Below are 20,166 nucleotides of genomic sequence, written 5' to 3' on the forward strand. Positions count from 1 at the left end.
TCTATGACGCTTTTCTCGTCTTTTATTGACAAGCAGTAGCAGGAGAATTTTCTCATTTATTAAAGGCAAATTTTGAATTGAATTGAGTGGTTAAGTGTGATGTAAAAACAAAACGTCAGTCTAAAATTTAATCTATCAATTTAGACTTCATAATTGTGTATCACGATAAACAATTTCATCATGATACAATTCCATTGAAAGGCAATAGATTATCATATTGAATTAACGCCCAGCCCTACAAGAGACATCAGGAAATATTCTCTAATGTTCGCAATGTGTCTTTTCCAGCTCCCAGTAATTTTCCTGAAGCATTTTCAATACGTCCCAGCGCTGGTAATTCAACAAGGCCATAAAGTCATTACCTTGTACTGAAGGAAATATAATTTATGAATCATTTAGAGGCCCAGTTAAGTTTATCTCACATATCTAAATAGGCAATATATTGAATGCATGCTTCATTGATCAAAACTGTTGTGGAACAACTTATCGAGCAGCCATCTTTAACTACTATTTAAAGATCATTTCGCTTTCATCTACAGTCTCCACTCAGCTGAAATCACTTCGACATGATAAGCCAGTCAATTTGGATGTCAGCTTTGGCTACAGTAATCACACTGGCCACTAGATAAGTGTGACTTTATTTATTTATATTGAGCCCTGTGCGTGTCTAGTTGAAGATAATAGTTTCATTTTCCAGAGAAAGTTTGCCAGCTACCCTCATTGTGGAGTAAATGTGACAGATTTCTGCTTCATTAGGATTCATCGGGCTGACAAAGATGGATTCGTAAGATGAATCAACAATAGCAAAAGCAATATGAAGGATTCCATGAATCTCCTTACTCGCCTTGTACTGGCTTAAATACGCGCGTTACACGTAGTTTGAGATTTACAGATCACAGGTGACAGTAGGAGAATAAAGATGAATAAAAGTTCCTTCAACATATCAAATGTGCCACGTGAAAAAACACATTTTCCACAAAACAACATCTGCTTTGCATTCAATAAAAAAGTACTTTGAGTGGTATATTATATCATAATTCAGGACTCTTAACTCGTAACTGGCGATACAGACTATACAATTCAAACACAAAATGCTTCAAGAGACCACCAATGCCTTAAGAGAAAATATTTTGAATTTATCTAAAAATGATAATCGATAATGGATTAAATCTACCAGCTCTGTCATAAATATATATATATATATAATGTTTTATGGTGAAATATTTCATTATTTTCTTTAGGTTCTTTAAAGGCAGCTTGATATGGTTATTTGAGAATATATAGCAGATTAAACAAAGTTGGTGAACTGCACATTACATGCATTAATTCAGGTTCTTGTGTAAATAGTTTAACACTGACACTGTTATATGAAACTGTCCTGATTTTATATTTTCTGCATAATTTTCTTGGTGTAATCATTGATTGTTTTGTTACTATTACACAGCATCAACTGCATTTATCATATCCTTTTATAATATACAATAAAGAATGGGTATAACCACTTTAGTGCTTTTGTATAAAAAGATAAAGCGACACTAACTGTGGTCAGTTGTCGATGTTCAGTGTGATACAAAGTACCAGCTGTAATCAACATTTCCTCATCGTTTTCCACATTAGCTCATGTTGATCCTGGAAGCTCCATTAAACAGATTTCTTGAGTTACTTGCTATCGACAGATGGTAAGGTCAGGTGACAGTCTCCTTTAGCTCTGAGAGAAACACCCTGAAGCATTAGTACCTCACTGTGTCCTCCGCTATATATGAAATCTTTGACTTTTTTTCCCTTCTGTAGCATGCTAGAGTCCTTTTGGTGGATTTTTGATGATATCAAACTGGTCCGTCTCCAAAAGTTATCTGTGGCCTCTGAGAGACTATCGGTGACACAGTCCCATTGTTTTGCCGGTTGGCACGATGCCAGGTGGGATTGTTTGTCCAAGTTAGCAACAGTAACATGGAGAGGTAGCAAAAGGTCACTTATCCTGCTGCTTTGTGACTTATGACAGGAGTGAAATCAGTATTGTTGAAGGATTATGGAATTTTTAATGCTTGAAGTGTGTGCAGTGGAGGGTGACAGCAATGACGAGACTGTGTCGGGGATATCAGGCAGCAAAGGTCATGAACCATGTGAAACAATAGAGCCACGGGGCACCACTACACATATGTTAATTAAATGCAGATTTGATGATGACATTGACTCCAAATTTGCTCTATTGCAGGTGGGTACAGCAGCCTGGGTCAACCAGCACCGGTCCTTTCAGAAACTGATAAAGCTTCCTTCACAGTTCCACTGTGAACAGCCCATAAATGGATCCTTGTGGAACATTTTCTTTGGGCTTTTCAAAATGTCACCCAGCCCGCTCCTACAGGGACTATTGTGACGGTTTCTCTGGAAGTCACCTGAGGGGTTCATAAAGCGCTACATATGGAGCAGCTGTGAAAGAGGCCTCCGAGAAGCTTTAATTTTTAAAATTAAAGTGCATACTTACAACGATATTGCATTACAGAGCTTGTTATTACCACCAGTGCCAGTGTAGCATGAGGATTTTGCACTTCCACAATGAGGCACAAGAGGTCAGAGCTCCACTACAAATACTATGAAACACCTCGGCGTCTAATCCGCAGCTCCCGTATGCCAGACATGCACTATTCATCGTTATCATGAAGGCCATTGCTTGAAAGATGTCTGCTGAAATAAGTTTGCTTAAAACATCATTACAAATCCAATTAATAGTGTCATTAAACTAGATGAAAAGAGTGACAACATTGTGTGATTTGAATTCTTTGAAAATACAGAAAGCCTGCAGCTGAATACCAGGTAGCTATCTAACTTGTCAGTGATGTTTAAATGTAGACCTTAAAGGAGAAAGGTACTGCTATGGGCTTCACTCACTGCTATGTTACACTTACAGTAATTATCAGATTTTCATCTCAATGAGGTAGAATTTCTAATATGTTTAGCTGGAGAATATGGACACATTTTGTCTGTGCAATCAATCAAATAAAATACAAAGCTCACTGTTAGTTAATCTTGTTGTTTTCACTGGAAGCCTTTGTCCACTGACCATGGCATGTATCTGTGATCAGGTCTATCTGTACCGACAGTCTAAAGACAAAATACCATAATTCATGCCATGAGAGGATCAACAGGGCTTACTGGAATTTACCAGCTGATCAATTAAATCAGCGCTGTTTGTGAAAATGGTCCTGTTGGTATTTCTTTGAGCAATCCCTTTGAGCTATAATATATAAGCTTCAAAATGTATAACCCTTTTATTGTAGCTAATAGATGTTTTTGTGTTTAGCATTTTGTTTTATGCATCATGTGTCATTATTTTCCCACAATTGTATAGCATGTGTGTTTATATTTCCACAACATTGCACATTGCTGTATCTTGTATTTTCATTAGATTGCGAGGCACACTGTATATTAACACAACAATACAATTACCTGCAAATAAGCAGCATATGTGTCCTGAATATTAAATCACTGCAATCATGTTTATTTGGAAAAGAGAGCTGGAAGAGATGTTGTTTTCAATACTTCTTTCATTTGACGAGAGCTTCATTGTCTTTATTACAAACCAATTGTGTACAGCCCAATAACAGAAGCTACTTTTTGTCTTGTAATATTGTATGTAGCCCGAAGAGAACATGGAAATACAATCTGTTATCCTTGCTGTGACACTATGATATAATATACAGGAAATGTTGAGGGAAAAAAGGAAAATAAATTAAAATAAAGTTAAATAAAATATACATAAAGCTGTCAAATGCTTCTGCACGTATCAGATGTACAGTTACACAGAAACGGACTGAGACAGTTTTGAATCTGTTCCTTTTTCACTGAGTTAAAACACAAAGTAAAGCAAGGAACTGCCTATAGCTGACATACAACATTTCTTAAATTAGCTTAAAAATTTTTTTTAAAAAGCTGCTCTAACCTGAAAACAACAGCTTGGACGCCAATTCACTTCAACTCTTCAGAGATTAATTTAAAAAATATGGTATTTCAAAACTTGTACAATAAATCTATCATGTCGTATCAGCCAGGTCTTTTAGCTGATTTCTTTGCTTTAATGCTAATTCATATATATTTTTTCTCTCACTCTTCTCACATCTTCTCACTGAAAATGTCCTTAGCTTAGAAAATGAAAGATAAGGCTCTTAAAAAATACCAAATGACCACATTATAATACTAGCTTTCCAGTGCCCCACATCCAAACCCCACAGGAGAACATGAATACCAGATTCCCATTAAAGCTAATCTGTTGTCTCCTTTTGCTGTCAGAAAACGTCCTCCATCTGACACGCCGTTCCCCATTTTCTCCTCCATCATTGACGCCATTGACACTGAGAGGATTACAAGGTAAATCAATAAACACCAGCGGCTTCATGAATGAGCACAAGTCTCAGTGAAGTGATACCTTCACACCAGGTTAGCTCTATTTACCTGTGATACCAATCCACGGTGGGATCTCTGGGGCCTATAGTTAAGATTAGATGTCACCACGCTTAACAATGAGGAGACACCTTGTTGGTCAATCATGAGGAGCACATCAGCTCCATGTAACAGCACAGAGACACACATATACTACCCAGATAATTATGTTATCTAACACAATAAAGCTTTGTTATCCTGTTCGTCCCGTCTCTTTTTCTTTCAATAAGCCCAGTATCTTCACATGCATCCTCCTTAGATTTAGTGCTACGCTATAAATCAATGTCTCCGGCGAGATATTCTTCACTTCCTGCAACTTTCAGAACTTCATTGCTATTTTTCAGCTGGAAAGTAGATCTCTAACTTTCAGCAAATGGCATGGGACAAGAAGAGGCAAGACTGCCGACCAGACAGACGAGCGTTCCACTCTCCAGCTCTTAACAAGCATAGTAATACATCAGTCAAAAGCAATAATTTTACTATTAATGAAATTCCAATTTGCCTTCAGTGCATTTCACGTTGACATTTTCCACATTGCAACAGTGCTTTGATAAAGTTTTTAAAATGCAAAAACGCATCTAAGAGGCTAAAGACCAGCCCGGGTGTCAGCGTGCCTGGCAGAGGACTATGGTACTTAATTTTTATCGCCGTGTGCCCGGGGCATTGAAAGCCTGAATGTTAACATTGGCTCCATTTTCATTATCATCATATGATTATGGATTTTACTGCATTTAGCTGATAATACAACTAGGAGCTCACCTTAAAAGAAGTTGCTCGAAGGTTTCATTTCTGCCCAAATGAAATTTTCATTTGACAAACAAGTATAATTAGGCTGCACTTCTTGTTCAGTGTCAGTCTGTTTTCTGATTGAACTTAGACCAATTTGCTGCCACTAAATGAGTTTGAATAATTTCCATTCTGAATGTCTCGGGGACATTAGCTTTAGGAGTGCTAAGTGGCCGCATGCTTTTTGAAGTTGCTGATTATTTGATGCCACCCCTGTCTACCTATACGTTTTTGAGCTTACTTCAAAGTTAACAAGGAAAAAAAAAAAGCTCCACATAGCCTACCTCGGAGTACAATGAGAATTTGAAAGTGTTTTTGGCCAGGTCTGGGAGGCAAAGTGAAAATTACTTTAATAAGTGTGTAATACACTTCGTTAGCTTCAATGCTCTTTGCTTCCTCACTTTATTTCTTTTATGTGGCCACTTTTTATTGCATTGAATGAGCGGATTTGTTTCTGCTGAAACTGTACACCTAATAACTAATATTGCAGTATCAGTTTCATTAAACCTGCTAATTATAAATTAATACATTATGAATTATGAGTAAGTGCTGCAGCTGGCTCACTCATTGCCTCTCTGTTATTGATAATAAAATGACACAAGAATGTTTAGTATAGTATAAAGAAGAAGTGGTAAAGCCAGACCAAAGCCTTCCACCACATGAAGTGTTTATTTCCAACACCACACAATAATCATAAATATATTAGGAGATAGATTACCTACTATTAATAGCACGGTAAGCCTCTGCAGCCACAAGATGAGAAACAGGAGCAGACCACTGTGGATGGCAGAGAAAAGTGGGGTTATTTGTATGTTTTCCCCTAATGGATTTTGGTAGATGACCTAAAATCGGAGTAACAGCTATTTCAGTAGGGGTAATCCAGTCATCCTCAAAGAAATAAACAGCAATGTGGAGCGAACACTGAACGAGAGGAATGGAGTGAATAAAACGGGTGAGGGCAAAAGAAAGAGAGGATCACAAATAAAAAGCTCAGTGTAGGATTGATGAGAGGAAATGGGGATTTTGACAATGTGATTAAGTAATGGTTTTTGAAATATGGGAGCAATGGTAATGTCAATGAAGGGCGGAATTACATTTCATTATCATAAATAAGGAAAACCAAACTGTGGCTTAGTTATGAGGAGTTTACAAAGAATCCTTCAACACAGCTCTAAATGTTTCTGCTAGACTAGGGAACACTTCCTATGAAGCCCATGTCTATAATGCATTAGACAGATACTTATAATGCATTACAATCTGCTCATAGCACTGTATAATTATAGTGATAGGCACTCATATATATTCATAATGCTTTATAACAATAATTGTAACACAAATAGTATCGCATTTTAGAATGATTTAAAAGGTCAAGTATTATAATACTTTATAATTTTGGGTCACTTTTTGTGTAGATTCATAGTGTATTGTAATTGTCATAGGTGTAATACATTATAATCAGTGTTATAATGCATTATAGTGTGATTATAGGGTTAGAATAGGAGGCTAAGGACTATAGAATATATTCCATTATAGATATTGTCTTGCAAAATCAATGTTAGTGAGTGTGAGTTATGAAGTATTGTGATACTTGGCCTTGTAAGTCATTATGAAATGCTGTAATATGTGTTGTGATTATTGATATAAAGAATTATGAAAATTGTTCTAATTTTACTATTACTATTAAGTTTGTTTATCATGCATTATAGACATGGGATTCATAGAAAGTGTTACTGAAGATTTTGGTCATTTATCAGAAAACTGAATAGTTTCACAATAACAAACACTTAAAAATATGAAATCACTGCTGGGTTAATTACATCTTGATTGAAAAGAGTATTTTCAAAGCAATAAAAATCCTTTTAGTAAATGATCACATCTATTTTCAATGCTTTTCAGGACTCTCAACCCCGCTAAAGGAACTCTGTGCCCAGAAACACACCAGATCAAGCTCTATCCTCCAAAGTGGCACTAAATAACAGAGCTTCACACAGAGCAATGGTGGTTTACAGTACAGAGGACTATTGAACTAACATGACAATGGGCTCAGAGACCACTACAAAGTGGAGATAATGCTGTGGATTCGGCTCAAAAGGCAGAATTACTGTGGATCCAAAAGGATTGCAGCACATCTGCGATTCATTTGCATTGTGCTCATTTTTCAAGGAATGAAATGACTCCAAACTTGTACAACAAGCTGACTTACACAACCATACTCTGCGGCTTTGTCCGTTCTCATACCGATCGCTCAGTGAAAATATTCTATATAGTGAAAACAAATGTTTTCCATCCAATCAATTCATAAAACAAAGTCTATATGCAATAAACAAACAGTAACAATAAAGTGGATTTGTTTTTCTAGAGTGCACAATTCATTTCTATAAAGGCTTTTAATAAGGTTTAATACTTTGCTGTATAAGTCAAAGCTCACTGTGTTAACTAGCCCTAATTTAAGGCAAAGTACTATATAGTGTTTATCGACTGTTTTATTTCAAACAGATTTTTATTTGTGTTGATGTCTAAATAACATCTGGCTTCCTGACTTTATGGTGGAACAATTCATTTTAGTGTCATAGCATTAACTATATAATCTGTTCAGTAAAAAATACTTTAAATTCCGTCATTGAAAAAATTATTAGAGCATTGTTTCCTTCAATTTCTTGTTCATTTCAATGCTTGGTACAACTAAAGGTACATTTGTTTGGACAAATATAATGATAACAACAAAAATAGCTCATAAGAGTTTAATTTAAGAGATGATATCTAGACATTTTCGAGGGTTTATTGATAGTAACAAAAAATCATTATAAAGAAAACCTCTGTACAAACAAATGTAAGACATTACATGTAAAATGTACCTCTAAAACAAATGTACCTTTAGTTGTACCAGGCATTAAAATGAACAAGAAACTGAAGAAAATAGGGGTGGTCTAATACTTTTTCCATGACTGTAATGGCATACCCATGTCATCATGTTCTATAAAATAATATACACAGAAAGTAACATTTTTTAAATTCATACACATAAAAAACATATTTTTAGGTACAAGTCACATAACAATGTTGTTGCTCCGTCGTCCTGTTTCTGTTGTTTTGCATCCATTCATTTGTTGAATTCCAATAAACAGAGGTGCCATGCAATCATCATTAAGGATTCTGTGTCAAAAAGCTGTGAAAAGCACTTCCTCACACTACAGTATGTAAGAGCACAGAATTTTAATTGACATGTTGAAATTTTATGCATGATTCTATGTCTAGAGTAATTCTATGCCAGAAAGTGTTGACTTTTGCTGGTTTTCTACATCTGCCATAATGATTACCAGGAGCTCCACTGCATCGTGGAGACAGGCACTTTGCTGCTGTGTGTTCTTCTACCTGCTTATGACATGTTGAGTGCCAGAGAAAAATCTTTGCTGAAGACTCAACCAGAAGCACCAAAAACTACTGTTTTTCTCATTGGTTGACGAGAATTAAAACGTGCTGAAAGTTGCAAAACTAAAGTCAAGACAAAGATGTGAATAAAAAACAATTACTGGATACTTAAAAGCACAATGTGTAATTTTCTGCTGCTACGAGTCATTCGATCCAAACAATAACAAAAGACGTTTGGTGACGTTGGGAACTTGGGATCATGGGATCATGGGAGTTTTCTACCACTCATATATATATATCTATATCTATATATATATATATATATATCTATATATCTATAGATATATATATACAGTACAGGCCAAAAGTTTGGACACACCTTCTCATTCAATGTTTTTCCTTTATTTTCATGACTATTGACATTGTAAATTCATCAAAACTATTAATGAACACATGTGGAATTATGTACTTAACAAAAAAGTGTGAAATAACTGAAAACATGTCTTATATTCTAGTAAGCAAAGGGAGGTTACTTTGAGGAATCTAAAATACAAGACATGTTTTCAGTTATTTCACACTTTTTTTGTTAAGTACATAATTCCATATGTGTTTATTCATAGTTTTGATGCCTTCAGTGAGAATCTACAATGTAAATAGTCATGAAAATAAAGAAAAACGCATTGAATGAGATGGGTGTGTCCAAACTTTTGGCCTGTACTGTATATATATTTATATATATATGTATATAATACAACTTAACAAAATAAATAACATAGGTCTAGTTGTTTTTAGACATTTTAAAGAAAGGAAAAGTTACATAATAAACTTTGAGACAGGACCTCGAATAAGACATGATGTAGTAGTTTAGCTATTTATTCTTTGTTTAGTGCTTGACTTCTCTTCCATCGCCATAGCTCTTCTTTTTATATGGATATTTCTACCGTATTAATAACAACACTGCAATAATAATGTATGCTCCTGAATGTAAATGATTTAAATGTACTAATTTAACCTCAGAACTTTCAGTCTCAAGAGGTTGAAACAGATATTTTGGCTTACTCTCAAGGCTCAACGTTATAGATATCCATATTTGTGCTTGTTTTATGAAAGTTTAAGTGTACTGATGAACCGGAGCAGAACCACCATGAAGCTTGGGGGCAGCTTAGCTAATAGTTCAAGTGAGACACGACAATAGCACACATCGGGACATTTTAAAAACTACATGGTGAGGCATTACAAAAGATGTAATCAAATAAGTTAAATAAATGCATGAGTGAGGTAGTTACATGGCCGATGTGACCAGCGGAAATAAATTAGTTACATTGATGACAAAAAAAACATGATGCACAGACGTTATTATTATATATATTATATATTATATATTATATCCTGGGTTAAAGTCTTGTTTTGTTTGACCCACCTACCTATCCATCCCTCCATAAGGAGACCCTTTATTCTTTATTCTCACATTTACATGCCGTAACGTCAATTCAGCCTCGGAGTCCTTTAGAATTCGACGGCCACTAGAGGGCGCAGCTCACTACAAACTTACATATCCATCGTAATAAGATGCTGTACAAAAGATACATGGGGTCCTATTTTAGGGAAGGATAGCCAGGATTCATGGAGGTACGTCATTTGAATGGATGCATCTATTTTCTACCGAATATGAACCTTTAATCATTAGAATCATTACAATTTTATTTATCATTATATATTCAAATATTATATATATGCTATATTGTCTAACATCGACATGTGTCCAGTTGTAAAACAAATTATATTATGAATGAAATGTTTTTAGTATAATTACATATCATCCTCATCCACCTTTGCTCGCTAACTGTAACGCACACAAAAAGTTTTTAGAAGTAATTAGAGCAAGTTAGAGATGATTTGTCATCTCCCTCGGTAAGGATTTCTACAGATTAAATCTCTCTTAACCCACTCCACAAACACAAACAGTGATAAAGCCAAAATCAGATTCTGGTATCTACAGCCCACAGTTTGCATCCCTATCCATAGGAAAGCTGCTTAGCTTAGCTTGGCAGCTAGCACACATGTGAATTGCTCCAGTGGCATTAGGGTGCAAGGGACCTCTGAACCGAGCTGTTAGCAACGTAATGACTGAATGGGAAGAAACAATGCAAATGATTTATAGCCGTAATTACTGGAGCCCTCAAGATCTGACAGTTTAAGAAGCCTTTTCATGGTTAAAAGCAGTGTTGATCACAAGCTATTGCTGGTGGGAGTTTGCTCAGCTTCAATAACCATCAACACTCTCCCTCTATTCAGATCTATGGCTAAATCCCAGGTGAGTGACAGGTGCCAGCTACAGGGCTGTTAGGAGAGAGCGTTTGTTGATATAACCGTGTTTTCCTCTCTTTGAGCGACTGATCTGCAAAGGTACACATAAAGGCCCTCCTTCAGCAATGTACACAGAGCACTTCGAAAGGAGTACATAAAAATACCTCTCCCCCCTCCCCGCAACATTAAACAGTGTGGAGGGGGTGCAGTGGGAGGCATGTGGGGGGAGGCTGGGGGGACTCAAACAAACGCTGGAGAGTGGCAAGTTTGCATTTGCCCATACCAACAAGCTCCTATCTCATTAACAAACCGCTGAAATAAAAGAGTGCTTTTTTGGCTCACAGCTATAAAAAAAATTATCATAGTGATGATGTTCCTCAGCCGTCAACAGAGCTGTGATAACGTTGTTTGATGATGACTTTCCCATGAATGTTAAGCAGCCGCCGCGGCAGAGGAAAGGAGCTTATCAGCGTCTAATGCCCATCTCTAATTCCTGCCCTTCTTGAACTAGCCATTTTCTAACAGCGTTAACTGTCAAATTTACATCCCGTCTTAATGCCACTAAAGAGTACGGGGGATGAAGAGTAAATGACAGCAGTGTAATGAGGAAGGCAAGGCATTCCTTCTCTACTTTCTCTCCCCCTCTCTTTCTCTAAGGAGAAGGAGATTTCCACAATATGGGGGCTTTTTTTCCTCCTCCTGTGCCATGATGCCGTGATGGAGAGCTTACCTGTGAACTTACTGTAGGTGCACATGAGCTTAATTAGCAATGGGCTCTTATGTGAAGGAGGAAAAATAGATTTTTTTTTTTGCATTGCACTGCAAATAAATACATGCAGGCATTCAGATAATTCTGAAAATGAAGCACATGGCGAGACATTTTGAGCCCAAAATGTACCAATAACTCATATGGCGTAACAGCTTTTCTTTGATAGTACACCGATATTGAATATTAAGTTAACTGGTTCTTATTTCTATCTTATTACTTAAACGGGGCAGATGCATGTATATGTATAGGGCTTTATATACTGTATGTGTGTAAATGTTTATATGTTTATGTACATCTGTTTAATGGTGTCTATGTGAGTATGTGTATGAATATGTATATGCATCTAGCCTACGCTGTTGTAGTTTATGTTGTTTATTTTTTTTTCGGTTCGAAAAGAAGAATTAATAAAATGAAATGAAAAAAAAAATATATGACTCTGCAAAGGTTCTCAAAAGGCTTTTTTCTTAAATGATTAATTTCATTGATGAATATTTAACATTATTATATATTATTTTACATTATACATACAATATAATACATTGTCAACCAATTCAAGAAATGATAACTGAGAAAATAAGGAATAAATACGAATAAAATACCTAAATGAACATGGCAAGTGAAATAAAGAATTAATAAAAAATAAAATGAAGAGCTTACACCTTTTCTAAATCACCCCAAGCATTGTTTTCCGCATTATCAATCGTGTATCAGACAGCCAATACCAATAGTTATCGAAATGCTTGTGCTAGACCAATTTCGGCCAATAATAATTTGAGTAAATAAATTATTAAATAATTTTAAGCACTTTGAGTTACATTTATATGTATGAAAAGCGCTATATAAATAAAGTTTGATTGATTGATTGATAATAATCGGTCGAACGATATATCAGTTAGTTTAGAAAGTTAAAAGAGATCAATATGGGCTGAGAATTGCCACAAAAAAAGACATAATTTAATGTGCAAATGAAGGCCAAGAAGGCATGTTTAAAGGACGATATTTAAATCAAGATAAGATTCTCTTGGTTTGGTGCATCCATTACAATCACATCATATCTACACATTATTATTGTGATTGTATTGAGTAATAATAATGCTGCAGCTCAGTCCAGTTATGTCTGAAGCACTGAATCACTGTACCGTCCGTCAGATAACACATCCTGTCCCCAATCTCTTCTACCAAACCTCTTTTATTTGTTATATATTATTGGTCCTTGGTGCCCAGTGCACATGATGAAAGAAAACAATGAATTACATCAGTATTTTGATTCAGTACAACTGAGCATTTCTTATCAGCGAACTGACCACTTTCGTTTCTTGTTTTTAAATTGCCATTTTGTCCATTAAGTCAATTAAAAATGCAGGAGACAATCACTTCTGACATTCAAATAAAATAATGGGAAAATTGCCACAGCTTCATTGTAAAAACAAATTTAGTTTTAAATTGATAGGGTGTAACCTTTGAGATAATACTACATAGTTTTTTTTATTAAATTATTTAGTTAGTATTAAAATCATCCAGTAATCCTGCACTGTATTATCAAGAGGTGACAACAGAAAGCTTTTCATATATAAGAAGAAAAGATCACAATTTCACAAGTAGAGGTGAAACATTTGTCACACTTCTTTTCATTTATGTGACTTATAATTTCTACAATGAATGGCCATAAACTGCCAGAGAATGTACTTGCCTTCATATTTATGCATAGGTATGCTCCTTTTATGTAAATGAGACGAGTTGAAAGTTTTCTTATGTCTGCATGTAATTTAAGATGGCATTTAAGCCTCCTCCCCTAGATGCTATCATCATAATTAATTCATCAGGTAATATTTCCCATTATTCCAAGGCATTATTTTATGGCAGGCAAAGTAATGAACAGCTACAAAGGCACGCACACTTTTTAGCTACAAAATATGTCTGCAGTTGCTGGAAATATAGAGCGTATTCAAAAATTAGACAATAAACTGTGGCTTGGGATGAAATATGAACTAGCAAATATGATTATTTTTATCATTTAATTTGGACTGGTGAAAGATGAGTGCCATGTCATTGTGTCTTTTGGTTTTGACTCATTTGGGAGGGGGGTCGGGGTTCATATTCAGAATTCAATCTTCATTCCCACACAGAAAAAAAATGGAATAAAGATAAACAGAAGAAAGGTTGTACCTTCCATCTATGCTGTCATAATCAACCATGCAAGAGAACCTATGAATATGTAGTCCATTTCATCTGAGGGGTCGGACTCTGGTAGGGCAGGCCAGCCCAGATTAAATCTCAGCTCATCTGATTGGACCATATAACGATTCAAACTGAGCTAATTTCATGCCAATCTGGTTGCCTCCAGTGAAACTATCCAAAAGGCAAGAGGCTACAGTGATTTGGAAAAGAAGAGACAACAGATAAATGGTGAAATGAAGTTGAAGGGCCTTCTTACCTTTGAGAAGAAATATTTCAATTTAAATGTATCACTTTATCAGGGTAAAGTCCTCCAGCTTTGCAGCTCTGAGATTACACCAATTAAACATCAAATATGGGGAACTAACTGCAAATGAACAAATGCCTCGCGTGCTCCTGTTTAAAGGTTGCTGTTTAGAGACTTTCACTTACAACCACAATTACTCTGCTGCGTGTGGGTTTAACACAGCTTCACACGGGCCACAAACACATCTATTGTGCTCAAGTTATCATGCAATTAATGGATAAGTCATTCGATTCATGATTTTAGTCATTTAGTCATGCAAAAATACCAAATATTTGCAGGTTAGAGCAAATTTGCATTTTACTGTATATGTATATCATTTAATTTGTCATATAAACATGTGCAATAACATTTAGATAAAGTGCTTTTAATGGCATATGAAGGAAGCACACTGCATATACAGTACACAATCTACTCTCAAAATGCACATTAAAGCTTTATAGACAATTTGCTGTCCACTTCTTACCTGTATATAAAAGCTATATATTTGATTGCTAACATTTGTTTAGCTTGCTTTCTTTGTTGAGTCTATATCTTCCAGTAAATTATCTCTTCAGCTAATTTAGCACAGCATCAGCTATATTTTTAATACTCTTTACTATTATTCTTACATCAAATACAGTCATTAATTCAATAATCAAAAATGGAGTGATAACTCAATTAGGAAAATAACCACTGATTTTTTGGAGCCATGAAAAGGTGAACAGAGATATCACTATCTGTACTGTTCATCCAACAAAATGATCTCTCTTTGTGTACCGAAAGTCCTTTTAAATTGGGCAAATGTGGTATTTTCTAACCTAATGTTCATGGGCATGGCAACTATTGGTATATAATGTGTCGTGAGATATAATTCTGCATCTCATACTGTATATTTAATACTCCACCCCCACCCCCTTTAACACTTAGACACTAAACTATTAGAAACTGAAAAAATGTTTGATAACTGAAAAGAAGAAGTTATAAAAGTGAAGCCAGAATATCCCAGATATGGCCGCTGCCATCTTGCGCTGGTGACATCATTTGGAGCCAGACTCAGCCCAGCAGCCTGAATAACTGTGAGTCATTTACAGCTTACACTCCCAATTAAAAACATTGAATTACAAATTAAAACTAAACTTATCAGAAAAATGAATACTTGAACAGAAAACACCTTTAGGAAAAACATTTTTGACGTGTACTTTGAATGATTTTTCCAATCCAGTAACATGGAGGGGGCGGGGTTTATGACCTATAATGCAGCCAGTCACTAGGGGGTGACTGAGATGTTTTGGCTTCACTTTTGGGGAGCTCTTTACATACAGTCTATGATAATAACAAGCAACTGTGAGTAGAAGAAATATGCTTTTGTGGCATTAAGTGTGCTGTTGTGAATAACATATTCAGATTTGGGTACATCCCTAGAGCCATGTTCTAAATCTCTTGCTAGTTCCAGGCATTTCAAGCGGCTAATATTTATGCGAGTCAAAAGGTGAAATAGTACAGCAAAAATCAAAATTCTGAGGTTCATATTTTAGCTAATACATCACCTGCGTCAGTGTGGGTAAACCAGGAAACATCCAGAGGACACAGGACTGGTTTGTCTCCAACCCGTCTCTCTCTCTCTATCTGCAGTTTGCTGCCGCTGAGCTCTGCCTGTGGGCACAATAGATTTGACACAAGAGTGCTGATGAATCTCATCAGTTTAATGTGTTTATGCTCGCTAAGCCCTAAAAGCTTATTGCTGTTCAATGGAGTGCTACAAAGTTACCTAATTTCCCCCCTGGTTGTCTCTTAGCACGCTGGCAACACAGACTCCCAATAACATGATGTACTCTGCAACCTGTGGAAGACACGGGCCACGCTGTGTCTCAGTGATTTGTGTTATCGGCCAGAGAATAGACCTTGACAGAAATACAGTGAGCGCAGATATTACTGTTTTTTTCCCACCTTAAATTCAGCCCATGACTGTCTCTCTCCCTCCACATTGATCCCTTTTTACAGCCTTTTCACAGTAAGTGCTTTAGTCTTATCTTCACTGCCCCCACCTCGCCTGTCTCATATTCTACCCAATGAGGCTGGCTGCCTATATGACAGCTAACACCCAGTATTAATTAAAATGTCATGCCTCCAAATCAATATTGTAAAACAGTTCAAACACAACTCATCGCCACTGCTGTGATAAGTGCTTTTGGGTGACAGGTAAGTCCAAAGAAAGAGATGCAGGAGAATGGTATGACGGAATTATCCAGAGCGAACATGTAACATTAAAATGTATGACCCCCCGTATGTGTTACTTCATCACTCACAATTGCAAATTATCCACACTGTCACGAAGTGTGCTGCGCTAAACTGACAGATCCATAAGTCAGCAGCAACAGGCCAGGAGGCTCGACGCGAGAACTCTTTAGCTTCACATGTCTGACTGCAATGCGTTAAAAGTGACTAATGCACACTCATTTGGGAAGGAGGCTGTCAGAGGGGGGATTTATCAGTGCTGCTAAAATAGCTGCAATCCATCTGATTACATACACTCTGCCCTGTTAAGACAAAAACACAGAAAAGGAAGCAGGTTGTTACAAAGCGTTTTCTGTAAGACTTCTGTGACGCAAGGTATATTCTTTTTTGCCATGAATAAAGCCAATAAAACGGAGAACTGCTGCTGTTTTCCCCCTCAATATTCCAACTATTATGACTGACAAATAGAGTTGATTCAAAACTTTGCGAGGCCGTACGTGCTCACACATACTCATTGAAAGACATTGTTCAAAAGCAATGCGCGGGATATGGATAGAATGTGACAAATTCTGTCAGAGTAAATATGGTTTAATAAATGAATTAGCTTCATAAATAATGGCTGTAATGACATTTTAGGGGACAATAAGCCTAAGCGTTGTCAGGAAATAGTTGATGTATGAGTTTCATGCCTCAGCGGTTCCTCAAAATGAATAGGCTCGGGAAGATAGCAGGGGCCTGCAACCAGCCTATTTCCTCGAATTATCTACTTGTTGTCAATTTGCACAGTGGAATTACACATGCAAATTGAACTGCCTGCACAAACACCACTTGGAGATGATAAAAACAAATTAACAAAGGCTATAGAAGGAGGATTTATTTCACTGGCTAACCCAGGTCAAGCAATACATGTATTTTACAATTGTGTGTACCCAATTTTGGTGTAATTATATCAGCAAATTATTCTTTGTAATCTTATTATTTTTTCCCCAACCTTCTCCTTACACACATAATTAACTTCCCTCATATCCTCGCTGAAAAAAAATAAAATCAGCTTGCCTCTGCATCAGAGTTAACGCAGTTTAATCTGATTTGGGGTACGTCACCTTTTTGTAGCTGCAATCCAAAGGAAGGTGAGAGGTGAACAGTTTAGTGACACTGTTTAGTGTAACCACTTGGTAAAGGAGCAGACGAATCTACACAGCAGAAGTCACAATGTTAAAATTATAAATAATCACCTCTTAACATCATCCCTCATATTGGGAAGGAAATTAAGAGTCCCCGGACCTCCACGTTTGCTATTAGATATCTCATTTACTTTGTACACACAGTGCTAATCTGCACTAATGAATTCTGCCACACCAAGCCAGATCGAGATGACTTAAAATTATTACCACTTCCACAGATATGCCTTTCCTCATTTGAGGCTCAATTTGGCTGGCTCGCAAAAACAGTCTGTCACAGTAAGATACTAATAATTAGGGTTTTAAGATGATTAGTTTATCTCTGTGCTCTTACAGTCCTGCCTCTTATCCACCATGGCCAAAACTTAATAAGAGGCTCTAAGTTTTAAACAGCCAACTCCAAATTACCAAGAAATGACGGAAATAATGAACTGGAGCACATGCCAGGGAGAGAGACACAGCGAGAGAGGGAGAGACAGAGAGACAGAGAGATGGATGGTGGGAAAGCTGAGAGACATTAATTCAAGTGTGAAATAGAACACAAAGTCGAGTAATCAATAAGGAAATGATTCAGACCTGTAATGCCAAAATTGTTTAGCATTAACGGGACTTTGCAGCTCTCATTTACCTTCAGAGGCTGCCGTGCTCATCAACTTGTCACACAAGTAATTAAAGTCAGGATAATGCTGAGTGAGTGATACCAGTTAATGGTTCCATATTTTAGAGGATGAGATCGAGATTTTACATGTTCCAGATGACATTCAATATAGCGTAAGCCTTATCATCCCAGTTTAATATGCACTACATTTTGCAAAGCTCAACTGCTTAAATCTCTCATCTGAGGGTACAGGAAGGTCAAGGAGAATATAAGGTCTCCAGGTTTTTTTTTTTTATATATTTTGGCCACAAGACAGGGCTGGGCATAAGAACTCACTCCCTTTTTGTTAGCGACGAAAACCTGTCCGTAACAATGAGTATCAAAGCTAGAAGCTGGGGCTTCAACTAACGATTATTTTTATTTCCAATCAAGATTATTTTCTCAATTAATCCAATAATTGCTTGAATTGTCAGAAAATAGTTGTAAAGTCCAATGTGATGTCTTTAAATGTCTTGTTTTGTCATCCAAACCCCCAAAATATTGAGTTTAATATGTTACAAAGCAGAAAAAAGTAGGAAATATCCATACTGAGAAGCTGAAGACTGAATTTCTATAGTTACTGCACCAAAATTACTGATTGCCTTTCTGTCGATCAACTAATTGATTATTAGACTAATTGTTGCAGCTTTGCTGGCATACTAGGTCTGATGAATTTGTTGCCAGTTTCTGATTTTAGCGCTGCAAGGCTTGAACTTCATACTATTTTCATTATCAATTAAACTATCCATTATCTTTTCAATTAACTGATTCATCTTGACGTCTGCAAAATGTCAAAAAATATATTATTAACAAATGTCAATCACAAGATCCCAAAGCCCATAATTATGTCTTCAAATATCTCCAGGTATTAATTATAAAATTAATTTTGTTTATTGTTTACAGTGGAAGCAATGAGAAGCTGGAAGAATGTGTGACATTTTCACTTGATACATTTAATTAGATGATAGCTTAATGATCAATTTGTTGGTCAATTAATTTTCTGTTAATGGATTAATGGTAATTAGGCAGTTATTTCAGCCCGATCTGCTTTAAATCATTATTTTGCCAATGTTTGCCAGAATGTATTTCATTGAGGTAAAGTTTCTGTATGTCAGCCTGAACAGTTTGGTCTCTTATGTTAAATGCAAAGAATAACAAAATAGAAAATTATACATATTTTTTGTTGTAGTTGTAGTTGTTTTGGCATTGCCGCTTAAGTCACTAAGTAGTATTGAACCAGTATTGAATAATTTCCCACAATTCTCAGCCAGTCATTTACAACACTGCTGGTTACCTGAGATACTTTTTCTACTTTTTCTATTTTTTCTTCCATATGCAGTGTCCATCCTACCTGAGTCTGGCTATTGACCTTTTTAAATATACATTAGTGTTGTAGGTCTCACTCTTTAGTCTACATTCATATGGCACACAAAATACTGGCTATAATTTATGTAGATTATTGGCTTTGCAATAAGATGCAACCAAAAGAAAGCCTAATGTGAATGAGTGTGAAAGAGCAATTTAAGGGTAGATGTGCCTGTGCCAGTGCCAGCGGCTATACAAGATTTGCATGCTAATCATTCTAATAATAATGTAATGCCCAAAGCACTTTGAGCAAATTGCGAACCATTGGTCATAGAAGGAAGCTTATCTTGCCGAGAACATGACACAAATATAGGTTAACATTTGAATGATTCCTGGTAATTCACGGACCTGTCAGTAGCCTGGCTCACCTCAATTAGAAATGCTCCACAACAGCCTGCTCTTGACTTTACTTCACTAAAAAGACTACCTTAGACGACTATAACTGCTTAAATTTGTTCAGGGTTTCTATTATATGCTGTGAATGTCTCTATGACGGAAAACTTTACCACATAAACCCGCTTTGCCAGCCAAACAAATCTAAACTGTTATTGACCGTCGTTTTTACCGAAACAGCCAATAAGAGGCTTTGTCTCATCCTCGAGCTCCTGCCTCTCAGCCT

The 20,166-nt window shown here is 36.3% G+C and overlaps 1 protein-coding gene across 1 annotated transcript in view; it reads right to left on the bottom strand.

The window, feature by feature from the left end:
- The window catches only part of pik3ap1 (phosphoinositide-3-kinase adaptor protein 1), a 62,538-nt gene extending 42,514 nt beyond the window's left edge, over nucleotides 1-20,024 (bottom strand). The window contains exons 1-3 of the mRNA XM_059359775.1: nucleotides 19,916-20,024; nucleotides 15,677-15,782; nucleotides 5,946-6,000 (exon numbers count right to left, since the gene is read on the bottom strand). Coding sequence (XP_059215758.1) covers nucleotides 5,946-6,000; nucleotides 15,677-15,706 — 85 coding nt within the window. The 5' untranslated portion in view covers nucleotides 15,707-15,782; nucleotides 19,916-20,024. The remainder of the gene's footprint in view (nucleotides 1-5,945; nucleotides 6,001-15,676; nucleotides 15,783-19,915) is intronic.
- Between the last annotated feature and the right edge of the window lie 142 nt (nucleotides 20,025-20,166).

This window comes from Centropristis striata, chromosome 20, assembly GCF_030273125.1.
Source record: "Centropristis striata isolate RG_2023a ecotype Rhode Island chromosome 20, C.striata_1.0, whole genome shotgun sequence".
Classification (NCBI taxonomy): Eukaryota; Metazoa; Chordata; class Actinopteri; order Perciformes; family Serranidae; genus Centropristis; species Centropristis striata.